Below are 22,325 nucleotides of genomic sequence, written 5' to 3' on the forward strand. Positions count from 1 at the left end.
TTCTTTGTATTTCTAATGTTATCATTTCCTTTTCTTCATCTTTCTTTGCTGTTTGAAATTCTAGTTCCAGCTTCTTAATTATTTCCTCATACTCAAGGTAATTTCAATGCAATCCTGGATGGGACTGGGAAAGTGCACTGGAGATTCAGCCCCGCTATTCCTGGTGTCATCACAAAAGGTAAAGATTTTACAAAGTATACAAAGGTGATCGAAGCAACAAGCTGTCCAGCAGACGAGTAATAAGGATCATCTCAACAATAGAACTTGGGAACAAAGATCACTGAGTTTTCCCCTCTGCTAATAACCTCAGACTCATAAAATTGCCACAGCACAGTTGCTTTGATCACCTTTCTACAGATGCTTCCATTGGTTGGTAAGAAACACAAGGTGACCAGTTCAACTTATGATAAGTCTCTGAACTATTGGTTGAAAGTCACAGCCTACAAAAATAAACTGGTTTTCTTAAGGCTTACTGTGAGGTTTGACTGCAAAGAAGAGAGTGACCACTCGCAAGCTAGGTAGGTACTTTTCTTCCTATAACTGATTCCCTACTGCAACCTGTTCAGTTATGTGAGAGTCAGTACACAGTTGATGGCAGACTAAACCTGATTTGACTTTCCAAAATGTACCACCTCACATTTATCTAAATTAAACTCCATCTGCCACTCCTTGGCCTATTGGCCCATCTCATCAATATCCCGTTGTACTTTGAGGTAACCTTCGCTATCCAATAAACCTCCAATTTTGATGTCATCTGCAAACTGACTAATTATACCTCCTATGTTCACATCCAAATCATTTATATAAATGACAAAAAGCGGTGGACCCAGCAACAATCCTTATGGCACACCAATGGTCACAGGCCTCAGTCTAAAAAACAACACTCCACCACCACCCTTTGTCTTCTACCTTCGAGCCAGTTCTGATTCCAGATGGCTAGTTCTCCCTTTATTCCATGAGATCTAACCTTGCTAATCAGTGTACTACAAGGAAACTTGTCGAACGCCTTACTGAAGTCCATATAGTAATGCACTTAGTGGGGAGTGTTGCTGAACAAAGAGACCTTGGAGTGCAGGTTCATAGTTCCTTTAAAGTAAAGTCACAGGTAGATAAGATAGTGGTAAAGACATTTGATATGCTTTCCTTTATTGGACAGAGCATAGAGTATAGGAGTTGGGAGGACATGTTGCGGCTGTACAGGATATTGGTTAAGCCACTTTTGGAATATTGTGTGCAGTTCTGCTCTCCCTCCTACAGAAAGGATGTTGTGAAACTTGAAAGGGTTCTGAAAAGATTTACAAGGATGTTGCCAGGGTTGGAGTGTTTGAGCTATAGGAAGAGGCTGAATGGGCTGGGGCTGTTTTCCCAAAAGCATCGTAGGCTGAGGGGTGACCTTATAGAGGTTGATAAAATCGTGGGGGGCTTGGATAGACAAGTTTTTTTCCTGGGTTGAGGGAGTCCAGAACTAGAGGCCATTCTTTTATTTTGAGAGTGGAAAGATTTAAAAGGGACCTGAGGGGCAACTTTTTCATGCAAAAGGTGATGCATGTATGGAATGAGTTGCCAGAGGAAGTGGTGGAGGCTGGTATAATTACAACATTTAAAAGGTATCCGGATAGGTATATGAATAGGGAAGGTTTAGAGGAATATGGCTCAAGTGTTGGCAAATGGGACTAGATTAATTTAGGATATCTGGTCGGCATGGACGAGCTGTACCGAAGGGTCTGTTTCCTTGCCTTACATCTCTATAAGTTCTCTATCATTGATGATTGATCACTAGTCCATAGACCAATGTCTTCTTGCCAGCTGCATCTACACATCCCTCAGCCCCAAATCAATTGCAACTTAAACTTCAATTATTACTTGTTCAAATAGTTGTTCACATGATGCCTGCATGGGTGTCAGATTACATGCTTTCAAATGGTCATTTTAAACCAGCTATTTTTCATTTCAGTTCACAGTTTTTCTTAAAATTCAAAATAAAAATATATGGTCCTTACAATATCTCATGTTTTCAAAGTATTTCTGTTTATTGATATCAAATACCTCAGTTCTTTGAATTACTTGCAGCTAGCTTGATGGCTTTCTGCTGGAACTAATTCTGGTTGATTTTAAAGCAGATAGCAACATGGCTTTTCATCATTTAGAAGTTCAAAGATATAGTGTGTATTTTGGTTCCAACATCCTGTGTGGTTAATTAGCATCTTTGTGATTCACCCAGTCTATTTTGCATGGGGAAAAGCATAATAAAACAAGGAAAGCTTGATAGGGTCCATTGACTTCTGGCCGCCACAAATGGAATTTTGATGTCCCCTTTTGTTTAAAATTAAAGAGAGAAGCAGACATGCTGGAAGTTCAATAGTTCCTTTGTATTGCTTAAACAAAGAGATCTGTGAAATCTCGGATGGTTATGAATGTCCATATTTAATTCACAATACCCTTGAGATTTAAGATTATAGCTCAAATGTGAAGGGTCACATGATTTACAGCAGCCATTTTAATATTCAGTTTTAAAATTATAGACTGAAGGATCATAGTATATGAGGATATGACACTCGTTACTGTTTGAATGGAATACACTAATTTCAGATGATATCTTATTTATTCACACACAATAAACATACTTCACTTGTACATGTTCAATAAAAACAGTTTCTGTGGGAGAAACCCTGCATGTAGGGCAGCATCTGTGAAAAGAGAAAGATCATTTTTGCATCTCTCAAGTTCTGCAGAAGCATCAAATCGGACTCAAAGCATCTCTCCACAGAAGTGGCCAAGCCTGCTGAGTTTCTCCAGGACTGTTTAGTTCAGATCTTCAGCATCTGAAGTATTTTGCATTTGTCCCTTGTACATCTAATGCTATCCAGTAAAAAAGCAAGTGTTTATGATAATGAAAAGCCTTATCTAAGTTCAGATGCTATGCAGATGATATTAAGATAAAGAGAGCAACAAAGTTACTTTCAATTTACTGTTCAAAATTGCAATTAACCTCATTGTGATAAAAGTGTATAATACATTAAGATTTTTAATATAGAGGCAGATAGATTGTAGTTTATGTTCAGTGAAGATAACTTAAAAAAAAGTAATCTGGAACATGATCTACACACATAATTTCCACGAAAAAATGTGATTTTATTAAGGATTTAAGAGAATACCTGTGTATTAAATAATGGAATGTTTATACTATTGAGTTTACAACTAAAAGTTATTGTAGGAAAAGAAAAGATTTGAGGTCACTTGTTTAGTTTTGTTTGAGTTCAGTTCAGCAAAGTCAAGTTTTCACCCTTCTGGAAGGGTTTAATTTGTGAAGTCTCCAAGGTGTGACAGTTTGTATAGAAGTTTTAAAATTGTCAGAACTGAAAAGTGGTTTACACTATCAGAACACAAAGGAGGGGTAAGGACATTGGAACTGAAAAGAGAGCGCTACACTATCACAGCAGTCTGAGAAGGAGAATTTGAAAGTATCACTTAAAAAAAATTGAAGAGTTGAGAAAGTGGTAATATTTCTCGGATTGAGTATCTGTCAAAGCGTATTGCTGGGATACAGAATAAATCTCTTTTTGCTATTTATGGTAAGGTTTTTCTAACCTGTCATATACATAATCTTTAGTGTAATAAGTTTGTACTTTTGTGTTGAAGAACATTGGCAACCTACTACACTGTATAAATAAAAGTTAAGATCTATCAATCCAGGTTTCACCTTTGGATTTGACTTGTCCAATATTACAATCAACTGGAATCATAATAACAGCTTGATTTTCTAATTAGCCATATGTGGCAAGTGGCTAACGTATTGGAGAAGACTCAACCAAGATGAAATCGGAGTAGAAGATATTTATTTGTAAGCTAATTGACTGCCTGTGTTCAAAGCGTTAGCTGGCCCTCCCGCTCTTTTTTAGGGAATAATATTATGTAGTTCAGCCTTGCATTTGATCCCAATGTATCCTTCAAAAGGAATAAAACTCTGCTTGTCTGGGAAAAGAACATGAGGGCAAGCTGGAGAAGGATTGTCAACTTTGGTTTGTCATATTCCTGGCAGTTCTGTCGTGTGACCACCTGAAATGATGAAACATAATTTCTTCTCATTTTCAAAATACTAACAAATAAACAGCAGTGTTTGAAGAAAATAGGATAAAACCATTTTTGTAATACTTATTATGACTTTTCTACCAGGGCTGCCCACAGCAGTATCTGAAGGAAATCACTCCTAATTCCTGAAGACTCCATAAGGGAGTGATAATAAGTATTAGAGTTAGGTGATGAGAAATGGTAAAATTATTAATCATCCAAAGACTATTATCCAGTAGTCCCTAATACAATACATCATAAGTTTTGTCAATATTGTATACAATGTATAATACTATTTGCAATGGGAAATGGGTTTCTTCGTTATTATATACAATGTGCGATTAGTTTCGTATGTGCAACACATAAGTAATTTCTCCATTATAAACAATGTCTAATTAGTTTTTTATTATTGTATGCAATGCATAATGTTATTATATACAATGCATAATGAATTTATCTATCATTGTATGAAATGTAAAATTCATTTACAATTATATATAATGCAGAGTTAACGTTTTATTTTTATATATACAATCCAGAATTAGATTCTTCATTATTAAATGTAAGGCAGAATTAGCTTATTATAAACAACGTAGAATTTAGCTTCATTATTACATACAATTCAGAATTAGTTTCATTTTATGTACTGATTCCTTCATTAACTTTCTGTGTGAGAAACTCATGTTTATCATTGATTTATCGGCCGATGTGTCTTTGTCTTCTGCTGCTCTACACTTGCTGTTACGTACCCTTTACCCTTTGACCTTCGCCCAGGCGCTCGCTTGCGCGGTTCATCGCTGATGGATGCTGAGCGTCGTCTCGTCGCTAGTGCCGACACGGCCTGTTCCTTTGCTTTCGTTGCTTCATTCCTGCCTCGCTCAAAACTATGAGAAGAAAGTCAAGAATCCTGCTGTGCTTCGCCTTCCTCTGGGTTTTGGGGATCGCTTATTACATTTACCTGGGCAGCGGGACGAACCGGAAGGTAAGAATTGATTTTTTTTTAAAGTGCGGTTGGTTCAGTGACTGGGCCTCTGCTTTCAACCTAACAGGGAATAATGCGAGCCACGGGATCCGTCTCAGACGTTCGGCTGGAGCAAATTGCTCGTACTCACAAGGACGTCCATTGGATCACTCGTAGATACTACCCAAATAGCAGCCTTCATACTGACTGCACACTCAAGGACACAGTCACAGACGACACATAACGCTACACAAACAGGAGAGGACTCGAACTCACTATACATACAGGGACAGTTCTGCACATAGTTAATGCAGTCTACATTGGAATATATGGTAGACCACTTAAGGACATTCGTAAAAGCAGATGTCTGTGTACATAGAACCCTTGGTTAAACATGGAGCTTAGGTAAAATTATAATATTTTGCATAAACTCGGATTTTGTTTGAAGCACTCTTCTGTATACCTGGAAAATATGAAACACTGAATTGTCTTATTTTTGTGGGAATCCTGTAGCATTAGCTGGAACATTAAACATTCATTGATACACATTCAAACATCGACCATTACTCATACTCAAGTCAGATGCTCATTCACTGAACCTCTCATTCATTCTGACATTCGATGCAGTACTCTTGCCATACGCTCAGACTTGCATTCCATTTGTAGGAAATTACACATTAAAATCTCGGTGAGTTGTGAGATCTTCGTTGGATCACTTACAAACATTCAGATTTCACTGACACTCTCAAACAATTCCGTGCAGTATCTATATCAAGACAATGAATTGCAGTCATATGGAAAGGTGCAATAAATGACATCCAGCTGTAGTCAGGTTAACGTTGTTGATATGGATTTCAAGTTTCAACTTGACATGGATTGTTTTTACTGCTTAAGTGTGACATTTGTATTTTGGCTTTATTGTTTTGCAGTTTTATTGGGAAAGATATTGTTAAAACAAAAGAACTGCAGATGCTGAAGATTTGAAACAAAAGCAGAAATTGCTGGAGAAACTGAGTAGGTCTAACAACACCTGTGAGGAGAAAGCAGAGTTAACATTTCATGTCTGTTGACTCTTCTTCAGAGCTGTTCTACAGAACTGCTGAGTTTCTCCAGCACTTTGATTGTTTCAGATTACCAGATCTGTAGTAGTTTACTTTTATTCCTTAAGTTTAAGATTGTCATTAATAAATTCAAAAATGGAAAAGGCTTTATTCAGAGAATCTATTCACTTGCCTTACAAATATTCATTGATTCCAAATACACTGCCTTCTGAGGCACTGTTCCAAAGTTGCACAACCCTCAGGGAGAAAAATCTCTCCTAATTTCTGTCCTGAAAGAATGACCCCTAACTTTAAAATAGTGGCCCTTAGCTTGAAAGTGATCCACAAGTGACCTTGTCAAGACAATTTAGCATCTTATGCATTTCATTCAAGTCACCGCTCATTCTTCTAAACTCTAGTAAAATAGGTCCAACCTTTCAACGTATCCTCATAAAGCAACCTGCTCATTTCCAGGTATTGATTAGCAAACCTCCCCTGAAACAATTCCAGTGTATTTATACCCATCCTTAAATAAGGAAACCAAACTTGTACACAGTATTTGAGTTGTGGTCACCTAGATATCCTGTAACTGGGACATAACATTCTTTTTTGTTAAGTTCTCCTCATAATAAAGGAAATTGACTTCCTTGATTATGTGCTGTAATAACTTTTTGTGACTTTTGTACCAGAACACCTAAATCCCTTTGCATTACAGAGTACTGCAATTTTTAAAAAAATAATACTTTGATCTTTTTCCATGTTGGAATTAAATCTTCGATTTATGATAGGTTGAATGATAGACTTATGTGGGTGTGTTGTGTAATTTAGGCATTCAGCCTCACGGTACAAGAGTATCTATTAAACAAAAGGAAGGTAAGGCAGTTTCATGGACTAAGAGTTAGAAGGTTGTAATTACCTTCTGATCTGTAAACTTGCCAATAATTGTAATGAGTAATTCCACTGCTACAATAGAATCTTTAATCTGGGTTCAAAGCTTCAGAACTGGAGAACTTGAAATGGAGAAAGGTGTTCCACAGGAATCGGTGCTGGGGCCAGTGTTGTTTGTGATATACATAAATGGTCTGGAAGAGGGCACTGTTGGTATGATCAGCAAGTTTGCAGATGACACAAAGATTGGTGGAGTAGCAGAAAGCATAGGGGGCTGTCAAAGAATACAGGAGAATATAAATAGACTGGAGAGTTGGGTGGAGAAGTGACAGATGGAGTTCAATCCAGGCAAATGTGAGGTGATGCATTTTGGGAAGTCTAACTCTAGAGTGAATTATAAAGTAAATGGAAGAGTCTTGGGAAAAGTTGATGAGCAGAGAGATCTGGGAGTTCAGGTCCATTGTACCCTGCTGGTTGCTGCACAGGTGGATAGAGTGGTCAAGAAGGTTTATGGTATGCTTGCCATCATCGGACAGGGTATTGAGTATAAAAGCAGGCAGGTCATGTTAAAATTGTACAAGACTTTGGTTCGGCCGCATTTAGAAAACTGTGTACAGTCTGGTCGCCACATTACCAAAAGGATGTGGACACTTTGGAGAGGGTGCAGAGAAGAGTTACGAGGATGTTGCCTGGTATGGAAGGTGCTAGCTAGGCAGAGAGGTTGAGTAGGTTAGGATTGTTTTCATTAGAAGAAAGAAGATTGAGGGGATACCTGATTGAAGTCTACAAAATCATGAAGGGTATAGACAGGGTAGATAGAGATAAGCTTTTTCCCAGGGTCAGGGGTTCAATAACGAGAAGTCACGTTTTCAAGGTGAGAGGTGAAAAGTTTAAGGGGGATACACGTGGCAAGTAATTTACACAGAGGGTGGTAGGTGCCAGGAACGCATTGCCAGCAGAGGTAGTAGAGGCAGGCATGGTAGATTCATTTAAGATACATGAGTAGGTGTGGAGTAGAGGGATACAGATGCTTAGGAATTGGACGACAGGTTTAGACAGTGGATTTGGATTGGCTCAGGCTTGGAGAGCCGAAGGGCCTGTTCCTGGGCTGTAAATTTACTTTGTTCTTGTTCTAACTGGGCATTGCCCCAATGGACTTCAGTCAAATAATCTTTTACTACATTTCCACCTTTTTCAAGTGGTTTGATATTATTTGTAAACTTTGGCTTGTATATCAAAATTACAGTTTGTGTGTGATTTTTTTTTTTAAGTATCAGCTATAGTTCACTTGTGGTAGAACACTTGACTCTGAGTCACAATGTTCCACTCCAGGTCTTGAGTACAAAAATCTATGCTGAAATGCCAACACTGAGGAAATGGTGCCCTATTGGGGATCCTGTCCTCTTGAATGAGACATTAAACCAAGATCCCATTTATCTGATTGAATGGATGTAAAAGATCTCAAGTTGTTATTTTGAAGAAGAGAAGGAGAATTATCCTTGGTGTCCTGGCTAGTATTTATCCCTCTGTCAACAGTTAAAACTACAGATTATCTAATTGTTTTAACATTGCTGGTTCTGGGAGTTTGCTGTGCACGAAGTAGCAGCCACGATCTTGTGTTATAGCAGTGGCAACACTTCAAAAACACTTAATTGGCTGGAAAGCACTTTGAGACATCTGGTGGTTGTGAAAAGTGCTTTAAAAATGCAAGTTTATCTGTGCTTATTTTTAAAATTCGAATTGGCATAGAACCTGGTATTTCTATGCAAATCTTCTATCCAACTTGATCCTCAGGTTCTCCCCTCCAGAGGAAGGTGTAACCACCACCACCTTCCTTCAGCTGCCCTTAACCTGCTCTTCAAGTCTCCTGCAGGGCAGTGATATCAACAAAGTTTGTGAGAAGATTTGTAGCTCGGGTGCTCGTTGTTATGGTTCTGTTAGCCGAGCTGGGAATTTGTGTTGCAGACGTTTCGTCCCCTGTCTAGGTGACATCCTCAGTACTTGGGAGCCTCCTGTGAAGTGCTTCTGTGATCTTTCCTCCGCCATTTGTAGTGGTTTGAATCTGCCGCTTCCGGTTGTCAGTTCCAGCTGTCCATTGCAGTGGTCGGTATATTGGGTCCAGGTCGATGTGCTTATTGATTGAATCTGCCATGCCTCTAGGAATTCCCTGGCTGTTCTCTGTTTGGCTTGTCCTATAATAGTAGTGTTGTCCAGGTTGAATTCATGTTGCTTGTCATCTGCGTGTGTGGCTACTAAGGATAGCTGGTCTTGTCGTTTCGTGGCTAGTTTGTGTTCATGGATGTGGATCGTTAGCTGTCTTCCTGTTTGTCCTATGTAGTGTTTTGTGCAGTCCTTGCATGGGATTTTGTACACTACATTGGTTTTGCTCATGCTGGGTATCGGGTCCTTCGTTCTGGTGAGTTGTTGTCTGAGAATGGCTGTTGGTTTGTGTGCTGTTATGAGTCCTAGTGGTCGCAGTTCTCTGGCTGTCAGTTCGGAAATGTTCTTGATGTATGGTAGTGTGGCTAGTCCTTTGGGTTGCGGCATGTCCTCGTTCCGTTATCTTTCCCTTAGGCATCTGTTGATGAAATTGCGCGGGTATCCGTTTTTGGCGAATACATTTTATAGGTGTTCTTCTTCCTCTTTTTGCAGTTCTGGTGTACTGCAGTGTGTTGTGGCCCTTTTGCATAGTGTCTTGTGTGTGTTGGGGTAGTTGCTTTCGTAGTTCAGGATTTGGTCTGTGTGTGTGGCTTTCCTGTATACCACTGCAACAGACAGCTGGAACTGACAACCGGAAGCGGCAGATTCACACCACTACAAATGGCGGAGGAAAGATCACAGAAGTGCTTCACAGGAGGCTCCCAAGCACTGAGGATGTCACCTAGACAGGGGACGAAACATCGGCAACACAAATTCCCAGCTCGGCGAACAGAACCACAACAGTGATATCAACGTTGAAGTACCAGAGTTCACCAGCAACAAGGTCAGTCCTTTGTTCTGGAGAATTGTTTTGCTTGTTGCCCATGAAGTTTCTTATATTCCAGGTTCCGAAATTGAGCTTGACTTTGGTTTTTAGACCGCAGGTAAATGAGCCCACTGGATGTGGAATTTCAGACAGGTTGTTGATGAAAAGACTATATTTAGGATACCTTTTCTAGCGCCTTCTCTATGAGAGGTGAGCAGAGCAGATCCTGAAGAGGGCTACTGAGCCAAGAAGAAAGCTGCTGAAATGCTTGTTCCTGTTGCACGAGTGAAATGACTGAGTCAAACTCCACCACCTACATGCTGGTCTAAAGCTCGGGGCTTCCAGATCTCCCAATCCTGGCCCTGTCACCTCTCATCAATTGCCGCAGGGCTTATGTTGTGTGCGATAGAGGGGTTGAATTCCTCTAGGTAGATACCTTGTGTGGAACATCTTTTAAAGTTGGAATAATGTTGTTCATCAGCATACATGGTCCTTAACAAAAGGAAGATCCAGTTCCAGTGGTAAGGAAACTCTAGCAACTGAGGATTTTCCTACTGCTGCAGCCTTCATCTGCTGTTGCAGTCATTGATATCACACAAACACAGTATTTTCTGCTTGGGTCGCCATTGAGGACTTGTTTTGGATTGCAGTTTGACTGGTTTCCCCCCCTTTCACTTCATGGGTGGCCCTGCCAGGAGGTGAGAACTCCTGACGCATCACTCTTGGGATCAACTAAACATTCAAACCTTTCCACCGCAGCAAGGTGGCCATCCATAGAAAGACAAATCTATATATTTCTTATTTGCTTGAACAATTGAATAAAGCACATATTTTAGGTTTCTGCTACTTATCAGTAGTTGGTCATTTGTTGGTTAATGTGAGTAATTCCACATGCATAACCTAAATGAAATGTCTCTGAGGGCTTGATGGATCAGAAGGTAAAAGGATTATGTATAATTAAGTACATCTTTGACCACTTCACAATAACAGTAGTGTTCATATATGTAATAATATTATCCGGTTTGACGTTCTTTTGCATTCGCATTTTACATTGTGACCCTATCTGCCTACTTGTGTGGATGTAAAAGATCTCATGGTACTCTTGTATTCCAATAATGTTCTTCCCCAGTGTCAAAATTGATCCCTCACCCAATGTCACTTAAAAAAAAGGGTCAGTTCCAGTAACAGTGCTGTGGGTAAAGTGCTGCTGAGTTTCCAACATTATATAGTGACAACAATCCAAGAGTGAAAAGTGCTGTAAAGCACTTTGGGTTGAGGTTGCGAAAGGTGTTCTATGAATGCAGTTTCTTCGTTTATATTTGCATTGAGAGGAGAAATTGTAAGATTTATTTCTCATATAGTACGATAACCATTAGAGTTAGACTGCCAACCTCTGATTCTTTATCCATCCCATTTTTGTCATAGGTCCATGGTTGAAAAGAGAAATATTTAAAATACCTTTTGGCTGTGTTTATTTTGTCAAAAAGAGTGAGATTGTGCATTGCCACATGTAATGTTTTTCAAATCACTTCCTCATCCAGTTCTTTTTAAACTGTGCCAGCAGGATTGGACATGGTGCTATGTGGACTGTGTGGAGAACAAATGTGGTACTGATTTGATTGTTTTACTTCTTTGATGTTATAAAACTTTTGTATTGTTTGTACTCAGACCATTGATGTCACTGGCAATACTGAATAAGCTGGTTATTTCAATGGGCTAGAGGGCCAACCTTTGTTCAGGATAATGACAACGGTGCAGGATCAGTTTGCATTCTGGCTTTGGCAAACCACTACTGATGAAAAAGCTGTCAAGGAAGATTATTCTAGATGAAGAACCAGCTGACAATAAATCAATGACTTGCCTGCATGCAATGCACGAATGGTATGCCACCCAAATTCTAAACGTTACGTAGACCATTCTTATTTGAGGATTGAAAGCTGATAAATCCGTATAGCCTGATAATCAACATCTGAGGGTACTAACGTAGGTAGCCATGGAAATAGTGCATGTGTTGGCTGTCATATTTCAAACATCTGTAGATTCTGTAACTGTCCCTAGTGATTGCAGATCAGTTGGCCTAAAATCAGGATAGGTAGGGAAAATATTATAGTCTTGAATAAAGGATGTGGTAAAAGGGCCCTTAAAAATACCAACAGTATTGCATAAAATTAATGTGGATTTATGAAAGGGAAATTGTGTTTGACAAAGCTACTGGGAGTTTTAAGGACTTAACTAGTAGAATAGATGAGGGAGAACCAGTGTGTCGTCCCAATTCCCCCCTCAGTCAAAGCAAAACACTCAGAGGCACAGTATAGTTTTACCTCCTCCATCTTTATTCCATGCCCTGCAGGGAGAGAGAATGATCGTCCATGTGCGCAGGGACATGGGTTCCCGGTCTTCTCTCTTAAACAGCAGTTTCTTAATGAATTATATAGTCATTTTACAGGGAGGAGCATTCAGATAAGGCAACACATGTATTAATTGTTACAGTCACTCAATCAGCGAGTGTCTGTAGTAAAGTTTAAGCCATTTGCTGTTACACAATTAATGTTCTTAACCTTAACTGGCTTCACATAATGAATGCTTTTCACCTTGTTAAACTGACCTTATATACAGAATGCTTCCAATATTGTTAAATGGCTCTACATTATGAATGCTTTTCCACCTTGTTAACCCATTACCCTGTCTCCAGCACCCCATTGTTAACTGTAAGTTCTTATCTGATCTGAGTCATGCTGAGCTGAATTTCTTGTTTCCCAAAAACTCAAAACTTCACTCTTACCCTACCTATTCGTACCCGATACACACTCACATTCTTATTCCCTCTTATCGTTTCATGATAACCACCTAGCTAGCACTCCCAGCTTTCATAAGACTCTGACAGCCAATATTTAAGCATATTATTGGTACAGAACATACAGTGATTATAACAACAAAAATTGCTAGTCCATTGTAATAAATAGAATTTGAAGAATCCTCCCAAGTGGGGAAAAAAAATTCATCAGTAAAATTCTTAAATCCACAGTCATTAGTGACCACTCCATCCCCTCCAAGTCGAGTGGAAATGAGTCCAGTTCTCCAAAATCTCCTTTAGTAAAGTCCAACCTGAAAACAAAATCCAGTCTGTCCTTCTGCATCACTCCATGGAGAAATCTGAATTCTTGGATAAGAGCAGTTAAATACTTAACAAAACTGACGAGACTTCCATCCTTCCGGAGATGCTTCAGATGGAGGATACCAGCACATCTGAGTGTGCAGTGCAGCTGCAGCAGCCGCAGGCAGGGTGAACACAGCATTCTTTCTGTTTCTGCTCTAGCTCTGCTGTTAAATAGAACAAAGCCAACAGCCCTTGGTGGTGATAGCTTGATCAGTGAACCTTCATATCCCTCAAGTGATTGAAAGACAAGGTAAAACTCATGTAGTTTAATGTCCATAGGAAGGCCATTGTCAAAAAGCGCATAGACCTCCTCTTCACTTAGCTTTTTCACTTTTCATGCTCATGACTGAGAGCTGATTGAATCTGTTGGAACAGGTTGTGGAGGGATGGGCAGTGGTCCAAAGGCGTGCTTTACCTGTGAATGGAGAAACTCTTGAGAAGATGTTAGCTGCTGAAAGTATCTTTGCATTTCCTCTCTCCTTCCTACCTTGCCGTGGTGGTTATCAGTATGAAGACAGTCTCACATTTAACTACACTAAGTTGTGTCTGCCTATTTCAGCATTCTTTGAAATCTTGAAGTCTGTTACTCTGTTCACTATTTATGACATTATCAAGTGTTGTACAATCAATAAATTTCTAAATTATTGCCTAAACAATTCAGTCAATTATAAACAACAATCAAACCCTAAAATCAAACCCTCTGGGGACCCCATTCAGGTTATTCAAAAATTATTTTCCTTTAACAAATTAAGACTTGGCTAATGTCAAAGCTGTCAGGAAAAGTATTTCCAAAATCTAGAACAGCATGAAAACAAAATGTTTCCTGCGCTTTAGCAATTGAAGAGGCAGTTTCAGTTCAGATTTAAATCTCATATTTGTGGGAAACAAATGTTGAATATTTTAAAATATGTTCTCCAAATGAAAACTTCCCAAATAAAACAGTTGAAATTACAGTGGCAACTTTGGTAGAGATCAACATTCTTTGCATTTCCAATATGAAGGGGGCCAATGAAGTCTTAATAATAATTAACAGAAGGGAAACAATTCAGCTTCAAGTTCTAATATTCTTTAGAAACATCAAACTCAAAATACACCTTTCTTTTTGTGGACAGTCTGCATTAAAAACTCAGCCGCAAAGATATTTTAATACAATATTCTCATCTGGCTAAAGCATGACTGCTGACCCAACTTTTTTTTTAATACGCATCGTAGAATTTCAAACAAATCAGGGGCTCAAGGCACTCAATCAATTTCTTTTAAGCTTACAAGTTTGATAATTTGAAATTGTACAACATTATGTCCTTTTTAAATGTAAAAACAAAATCTGCCCCAATACATAGCCCACAAAGCACACTGAATTGAGATCCTGATGCAAACAAGGCAAGACAGTTACTTAAAAGGATTTTCGAACCAGTTTTTTAACAATCAACATTTTTAAACATCAAACACATTCAGCATGGCACAATTTACATTGAAATTTCCTTTCCTGACCCAAATATTAGTGCAACCTTAATTTCAATATTTCTCGGTTTTTTTGCATCTCCTCACTGAAATTGCACTTATAAAAAGAGAAAGCCCTTGCAGCGGACTACACAGCACTGCAGTACAAGCCACTCTTCCCCCAGAACAAAGACTCGCAGAGCCTAAAATTTCGCCACTAGGGGGCTTTAACCCCTTTCTCACTTTACTTCACATGGGGGCTTGAACCCCACTTAAATATAGAGAACTCAAATCCACTTATACACAGAGAACTTGAATCTCGCTTAAAAACAGAAACTTGAACTTCAGCACAGCGCAGAGAACTCAAACCTCAATTACTCACCCCAGGGGAGTTGAATCTCAATCAAACACCCCCAGAGGACTCGAACCCCAGTATTGCGCAGAGGACTCCATCCTCAATTACAACCCAACCCATTTAGCGCAGCAGACTTGAACCTCTATTTGTCAGGGTCTGAACAAATTACCATTCGAGGAGTCTGTAGAAATGACAGCAATTGATCGAGGGATTTGTCTCTGGTGCACAGGAATATCGAGAGGAACCAAGGTTTAAAATCTTACTTTGTGGGTCCATCCATTTTGAGACACTGATGTTCCGAGCAGCCGCTGACACTGTCCGATCGTAACTATTCATTTGGATCCTGCCGACTGTGCCAATATTGTTGTCCTGTTCTCCCCCCCCCCCCCAGTTGAAGCAAAATACTCAGACCCACAATATAGTTTCACTTCCTCCACCTTTATTCTGGACCCTGGAATGAGAGGGAACGATTGCGCATGTGCGCAGGGACATGGGAGCAGTTTTTTTAATGAATTAAGGTTACCTCAGATTAGGGGTCTTGATCAGATGGGCCAATGGGCTGAGAAGTGGCAGATGGAGTTTAATTCAGAGAAATGCGAGGTGCTGCATTTTGGGAAAGCAAATCTAAGCAGGGCTTATACACTTAATGGTAAGGGATTAGAGTGGTGCTGGAAAAGCACAGCAGTTCAGGCAGCATCCGAGGAGCAGGAAAATTGACGTTTCGGGCAAAAGCCCTTCATCAGTTACCTCGTTGATTTTACTTAATGGTAAGGTCCTAGGGAGTGTTGCTGAACAAACAGACCTTGGAGTGCAGGTTCATAGCTCCTTGAAAGTGGAGTCGCAAGTAGGTAGTGAAGAAGGCGTTTGGTATGCTTCCCTTTATCTGTCAGAGTATTGAGTACAGGAGTTGGGAGGTCATATTTCGGCAAACAGGCCATTAGTTAGGCCACTGCTGGAATATTGTGTGCCATTCTGATCTCCTTCCTATCGGAAAGCTGTTGTGAAACTTGAGAGTGTTCAGAATAGATTTATAAGGATGTTGCCAGGGTTGGGGGAGTTGAGCTGTAGGGAGAGACTGAATAGGCTGGGGCTGTTTTCCCGTGAGTATCAGAGGCTGAGGGGTGACCTTATAGAGGTTTATAAAATCATGAGGGGCATGGATAGGATAAATAGACAAAATCTTTTCCCAGGGGTGGGGGAGTCCAGAACTAGAGGGCATAGGTTTAGGGTGAGAGGGGAAAGATACAAAAGAGACCTAAGGGGCAACTTTTTAACGTAGAGGGTGGTACGTGTATGGAATGAGCTGCCAGAGGGAGTGGTGAAGGCTAGTACAATTGCAACATTTAAAAGACACTTGGATGGGTATATGAATAGGAAGGGTTTGGAGGGATATGGGCCAGGTGCTGGCAGGTGGGACTAGATTGGGTTGGGAAATCTTCTCAGCATGGACACATTGCTGCGAAGGATCTATTTCCATGCTGTACATCTCTATGACTCTATATAGTAATTTTACAGGGAGGATCATTCTGATAAGGCAACATACATATCGATTGGGTGACCATTACAATCAGCGGGTGTCAATAGTAAAGATTAAGCCATTTACTGTTACACAGTGAATGTTCTCAACATTAACTGGCTTCACATAATGAATGCTTCTCACCTTGTTAAACTGACTTTGCATACTATATCATTCCAGTATTGCCAAATGGCTCTACATAATGTTTTCCACCTTGTTAACCCATTACCCTTGCCTCCAGCACCCCATTGTTAACTGTAAGTTCTTATCTGATCTGAGTCATGCTGAGCTGAGACTCTTGTTTCCCAAAATCTCAAAACTTAACTCTTTCCCTACCTGTTCATACCCTATACACATTGTCAAGTTGATTTGGTGTATTTGGATTTTCAGAAAGCTTTGATAAATCTTGTCATAGTCATAGAGTCATAGAGATGTTCAGTACGGAAAAAGGCCCTTCGGTCCAACCCATCCATGCCGACCAGACATCCCAACCAAATCTAGTCCCACTGCCTGCACCTGGCCCATATCCCTCCAAACCCTTCCTATTCATATACCTATCCAAATGCCTTTTAAATGTTGCAATTGTACCAGCCTCCATCACCTCTCTGGCAGCTCATTCCATACACATACCACCCTCTGCATGAAAAAGCTGCCCCTTAGGAGGGAGAGCAGAACTGCACACAATATTCCAAAAGTGGCCAAACCAAAGAATTAAACTCCAAATGCCACTTCTCAGCCCATTGGCCCATTTGATCACGATCCTGTTGTAACCTGAGGTAACCTTCTTCGCTCTCCACTGCGCTTCCAATTTTGGTGTCATCTGCAACCTTGCTAACTATACATCTTATGCTCACATCCAAATCATTTATATAAATGATGAAAAGTAGTGGACCCAGCACCGATCCTTGTGGCACTCCACTGTCACAGGCCTCCAGTCTGAAAAACAACCCTCCACCACCACCCTCTGTCTTTGAGCCAGTTCTCTATCCAAATGGCTAGTTCTCCATGTATTCCATGAGATCTAACCTTGCTAACCAGCCTCCCTCTGGGAACCTTGTCGAACGCCTTACTGAAGTTCACATAGATCACATCCACTGCTCTGCCCTCACCAATCCTCTTTGTTACTGCTTCAAAAAACTCAATCAAGTTTGTAAAACATGATTTCCCAAGCACAAAGCCATGTTGACTATCCCTAATCAGGTCTTGCCTTTCCAAATACAGGTACATCCTGTCCCTCGGGGTTCCCACCAACAACTTGCCCATTACCGACGTCAGGCTCACTGGTCTATAGTTCCCTGGCTTGTCCTTACCACCCTTCTTAAACAGTGGCATCAACCTCCAGTCTTCGGCCACCTCACCTGTGACTATCGATGATGCAAATATCTCAGCAAGAGGCCCAGCAATCGCTTCCCTGCCTTCCCACAGAGTTCTAGGGTACACCTGATCATGTCCTGGGGATTTATCCACCTGCATGCGTTTCAAGACATCCAGCACTTTATTCTCTGTAATATGGACATTTTTCAAGATGTCACCATCTATTTCTCTACATTCTATATCTTCCATGTTCTTTTCCACAGTAAATACTGATGCAAAATACTCATTTAGTATCTCCCCCATTTTCTGCTGCTCCACATAAAGGCCTCCTTGCTGATCTTTGAGGGGCTCTATTCTCCCTCTAGTTAGCCTTTTGTCCTTCATGTATTTGTAAAAACCCTTTGGATTCTCCTTAATTCTATTTGCCAAAGCTATCTCATGACCCCTTTTTGCTCTCCTGATTTCACTCTTAAGTATATTCCTACTGCCTTAATACTCTTCTAAGGATTCACTCGATCTATCCTGTCTATACTTTACATATGCTTCCTTCTTTTTCTTAACCAAACCCTGCAGTCTTCACTTTCTCCTAATTATCTGCCAAACCCTTGTATAAGAGGTTATTGTGTAAAATCAAAGCCAATAGAATTGGTGATAATATGGGCATGGATTCAGAATTGGTTAGCAGGCAGAAAACTGTATGTGAATAAATTGGTCATTTTCAATGTAGAAAGTGGAATATGCAGGGATATCAACAGTTCACAAAATGTTTCAATGATTTGGATAAGAGAATCAAGTGTAATATTTCAAAGCTTGCTGATGGTACAAAGTTAGGTGGTGAGGTGGATGTAAAATGACTTCAGGGTGATGAAGGGCTTGTGCCTGAAAAATCGATTCTCCTCCTCGGATGTTTGCCTGACTGGCTATGCTTTTCCAATGCTACACTCTCGACTCTGGGTCGGCAGCATCTGCAGTCCTTACCTTCTCCTAATCATCTGGTGGGTACAGTATAACGTGGATAAATGTAAAGTTAACCACTTTGGTAGGAAAAACAGAATGGCAGAGTATTATTTAAATGGTATTAGATTGGGAAGAGTTGATGTACAAACAAACTTGAGTGTTCTGGTACACCAGTCATTGAAAGCAAACATTTGGCTGCAGCAAGCAGTTGGGAAGGCAAGTGGTTTGTTGGCCATCATTGCAAGAGGGTTTGAGTACAGTAGCAAATAAGTATTATTGCAGCTGTACAGGACCTTGGTGAGATCACATCTGGAGTATTGCATGCAGTTTAGACTCTGTATTAGAAAAGATGTACTTGCCATAAAGAAGTAGTAGTGAAGATTCACCAGACTGATTTCTGGGATGGCTGGTTTATCTTATGAGAGATTGGGTTGACTGAGTCTGTAGTCACTTGAATTAGAAGAATGAGAGGGGACTTCATTAAAATGTATACAATTCTGACATGGCTGGACAGACTGGCTGCAAGGATAATGTTTTATCTGGATAATGTTTTATCTGCGGAGTATAGAACAAGGAGTGTGACAGTTTCAGGATATGTGGCAGGTCATTTCGGACTGAGATGAGAAAGGTCTTCATACAATGGGTGATGAATCTGTGAAATTTTCTACCACAGAAGGGCTAATGGAGGTGAAGTCACTGACTATTTTTAAGGAAGAAGCTAAAGGTGTCAGGGATATGGGGAGAATGTGGGAATTTCATGTTCAGAAAGAGAATCAGACATGATTATGTTTGATAGCAGAGTGAGCTCAATGGGCAAAATGGCTTAATTCTGCTCCTACATTTGATGTTTCTAATTAGCACCCATTCCTAGTTGCAGCAATAGTGCTTTATTTCAGTGAGGTGTTTTTACAGTTTGATATTGGGAAATCCATAAGGAACCTTTCGAAGGAAGTTTACAGTCAACCATCTTGGTGTTGTAGTGGAATTCTAGACTAGATAAAGATGACAGGTTCTCTTCTGTAAAGGGCATGAATGAACCAGTTGAGTTTTAATGACAACCCTATAGTTTTTGTCACTTTACTGAATTTTTAATTCCAAATACTTCAGGACTTGAGAATACAAATATAAGCTGATTCTTAATAGATTGAATGGCCATCTGTGTCATAACAAATCTGTGACTCCAGCATAGTGCTGAGCTTGGTTAGACTGCACCTGGAGTACATTTGTGCAATTTTGGCATCCTTACCTCATGAAGTATACCATTGTCACAGAGGGAGTGCAAAGAAGGTTCACCAGACTTGTTGCCTGGATGTCAGGGCTGTCCTTCGAAGAGAGATTGGGCAGACTAAGGCCTGTGTCCTCTAGAGTTTTGAAAATGAGAAATGATCTCCTTGAAATCTGCTTAAAAACAGAGACAGGGTAGGTGCAGGGGTTTATAGAACCAGGGGACACAATTTAAAGTAAGTGGGACGTCACTCAGAACTGAAATGAGGAGAATTTTGTTTACTCAGATGGTTGTGAATTTTTGGGATTCTCTAACCCAGTCAGCTGTGAAAACCCAGTCACTGAACATGTTCAAGGTGGAAATTGATAGTCATAGAGTTGTCCAGTATAGAAACAGACCCTTCAGTCCAACTCATCTGCACCAACCAGATAGCCTAAACTGGTCTAGTTCCATTTGCCGGTATTTGGCTCATATCCCTCTCAACTCTTCCTATTCATGTATTTTCAACTACTAGAGGCATGAAGCATTATGCAGAGATATATTTCCCTCCCCACCCCTATCTGCTTTCCGTAAAGACCGTTCCCTTCGCGACTACCTTGTCAGGTCCCCCCCGCCCCCAACAACCCACCCTCCCCTCCCGGCACCTTCATCTGCCATTGCAGGAATTCCAAAACCTGTGCCCACATCTCCCCCTTCACCTCTGTTCAAGGCCTTCCACATCTATCACAGTTTCACCTGCACTTCCACATGTCATTTACTGTATCGGTTGCACCCGACGCAGTCTTCTCTACAATGGGGAGACAGCACGCTTACCTGCAGAGCGCTTCAGAGGACATCTCCAGGAAATCTGCATCAACCAACCCCACCGCCCTATGGCTGAACACTTCAACCCCCCCCCTCCCACTCCGCTGAGGACATGCAGGTCCTGGGCCCCCTCCATCACCACTCCCTTACTACCTGACGCCTGGAGGAAGAACAGCTCATCTTCCGCCTTGGGACCCTCCAACCCCAAGGCATCAATGTGGATTTCACCAGTTTCCTCATTTTCCCTCCCCCCACCTTATCCCACTTCCAATCTTCCAGCTCAGCACCACCCTCATGACCTGTCCCACCTGTCCATCTTCCTTCCCACCTATACACTTCACCCTCCTCTCCGATCTATCACCTTTACCCTCACTTCCATCCACTTCCACTCTCAGCTACCTTCCCCCTAGCCCACCCCCCTCCTATTTATTTCTCGACTTCTGAGGCTCCCAGCCTCATTCCTGATAAAGGGCTTTTCCTGCTCTTCAGATGCTGCCTGACCTACTGTGCTTTTCCAGCATGAAAAGCATTATGAAGCTAGAAATCTCACAACACCAGGTTATAATCCAACAGGTTTAATTGGAAGCACACTAGCTTTCGGAGCGACGCTCCTTCATCAGGCATCGCTCAGAAAGCTAGTGTGCTTCCAATTAAACCTGTTGGACTATAACCTGGTGTTGTGTGATTTTTAACTTTGTACACCCCAGTCCAACACCGGCATCTCCAAATCATTATGAAGCTAGTGTGGGTAAAAATCGTTGAAGTGTTCAATCAGCTATGATCATATTAAATGGCAGAATATGCTTGATAGGCTGAACAGTGTTCCTCTAAAACAACAGAAGGTATGATTGCCATATTTGCTGATGAGACAAAAGCAGATAGGAAAGTTAGTTTTGAAGAGGGCTTGGAAGGCTACAGAAAGAGAGGGAAGGAGGTTAAGTGAGTGGGCAAGGATCTAGCAAATGTAATTAATGTGGGAAAATGCCATTTTGTCAAGAAGAATAAAGTAGTATCATATTGTGAAAGGTTAAAGAACTCTGATGCGGAGGAATCTGGTACCCTAGTACATGATTTGCAAAAGGCTGGAATAAACAACAATTAATTAGGAAAGCTAATGGAATATTATTATCTATTTCTAGGGGAACTCAGATGTAGGGAGGCTATGCTACAGTTATACAGGGCACTGGATAGACTGCATCTGGAGTATTTAACAAAGTAGGAGAAGGTGAGGACTGCAGATGCTGGAGATCAGAGTCGAGAGTATTAGAACATAAAAACTAGGAGCAGAAATGGGCCATTCAGTATATCATGGCTGATCCTCTTTCTAAATACCATAATCCTGCTTTTTCCTATATCTCTTGATGCCTTTAAAAGCTTAAAAAAAATCTTTTTTGAAAATACTCCATGACACAGCCTCCACAGCCAATGTAGCAAATTCCACAGTATGCCCAGCAATTTCTCAACTGAAAGACAGCAATTGAGACACTGCAGCATTCCCTCAGTACTGGCAATGGAAACAACAGGCTGTTGCTCAAGTCTGTGAAACTCCTATCTTATGACTCAGACATAGGTGTTACTTCTGAGCAATGGCTAATGCATTTGTGTGCAATGTCATAGTACCATCATTCCACAATG

At 40.6% G+C, this 22,325-nt stretch overlaps 1 protein-coding gene across 2 annotated transcripts in view; it reads left to right on the forward strand.

Annotated features, from left to right (window-relative positions):
* The first annotated feature begins 4,802 nt into the window (after positions 1-4,802).
* Positions 4,803-22,325, forward strand: part of galnt2 (UDP-N-acetyl-alpha-D-galactosamine:polypeptide N-acetylgalactosaminyltransferase 2) — a 118,702-nt gene continuing 101,179 nt past the window's right edge. For both annotated transcript variants that reach the window (XR_006309879.1, XM_043680988.1), the window contains exon 1: positions 4,803-5,050. Coding sequence is in view for 1 of the 2 variants with exons in the window: in XM_043680988.1 (XP_043536923.1) it covers positions 4,955-5,050 (96 nt within the window). In the remaining variant the exon portion in view is untranslated. The remainder of the gene's footprint in view (positions 5,051-22,325) is intronic.

Source organism: Chiloscyllium plagiosum, chromosome 3 (genome assembly GCF_004010195.1).
Source record: "Chiloscyllium plagiosum isolate BGI_BamShark_2017 chromosome 3, ASM401019v2, whole genome shotgun sequence".
Taxonomy (NCBI): Eukaryota; Metazoa; Chordata; class Chondrichthyes; order Orectolobiformes; family Hemiscylliidae; genus Chiloscyllium; species Chiloscyllium plagiosum.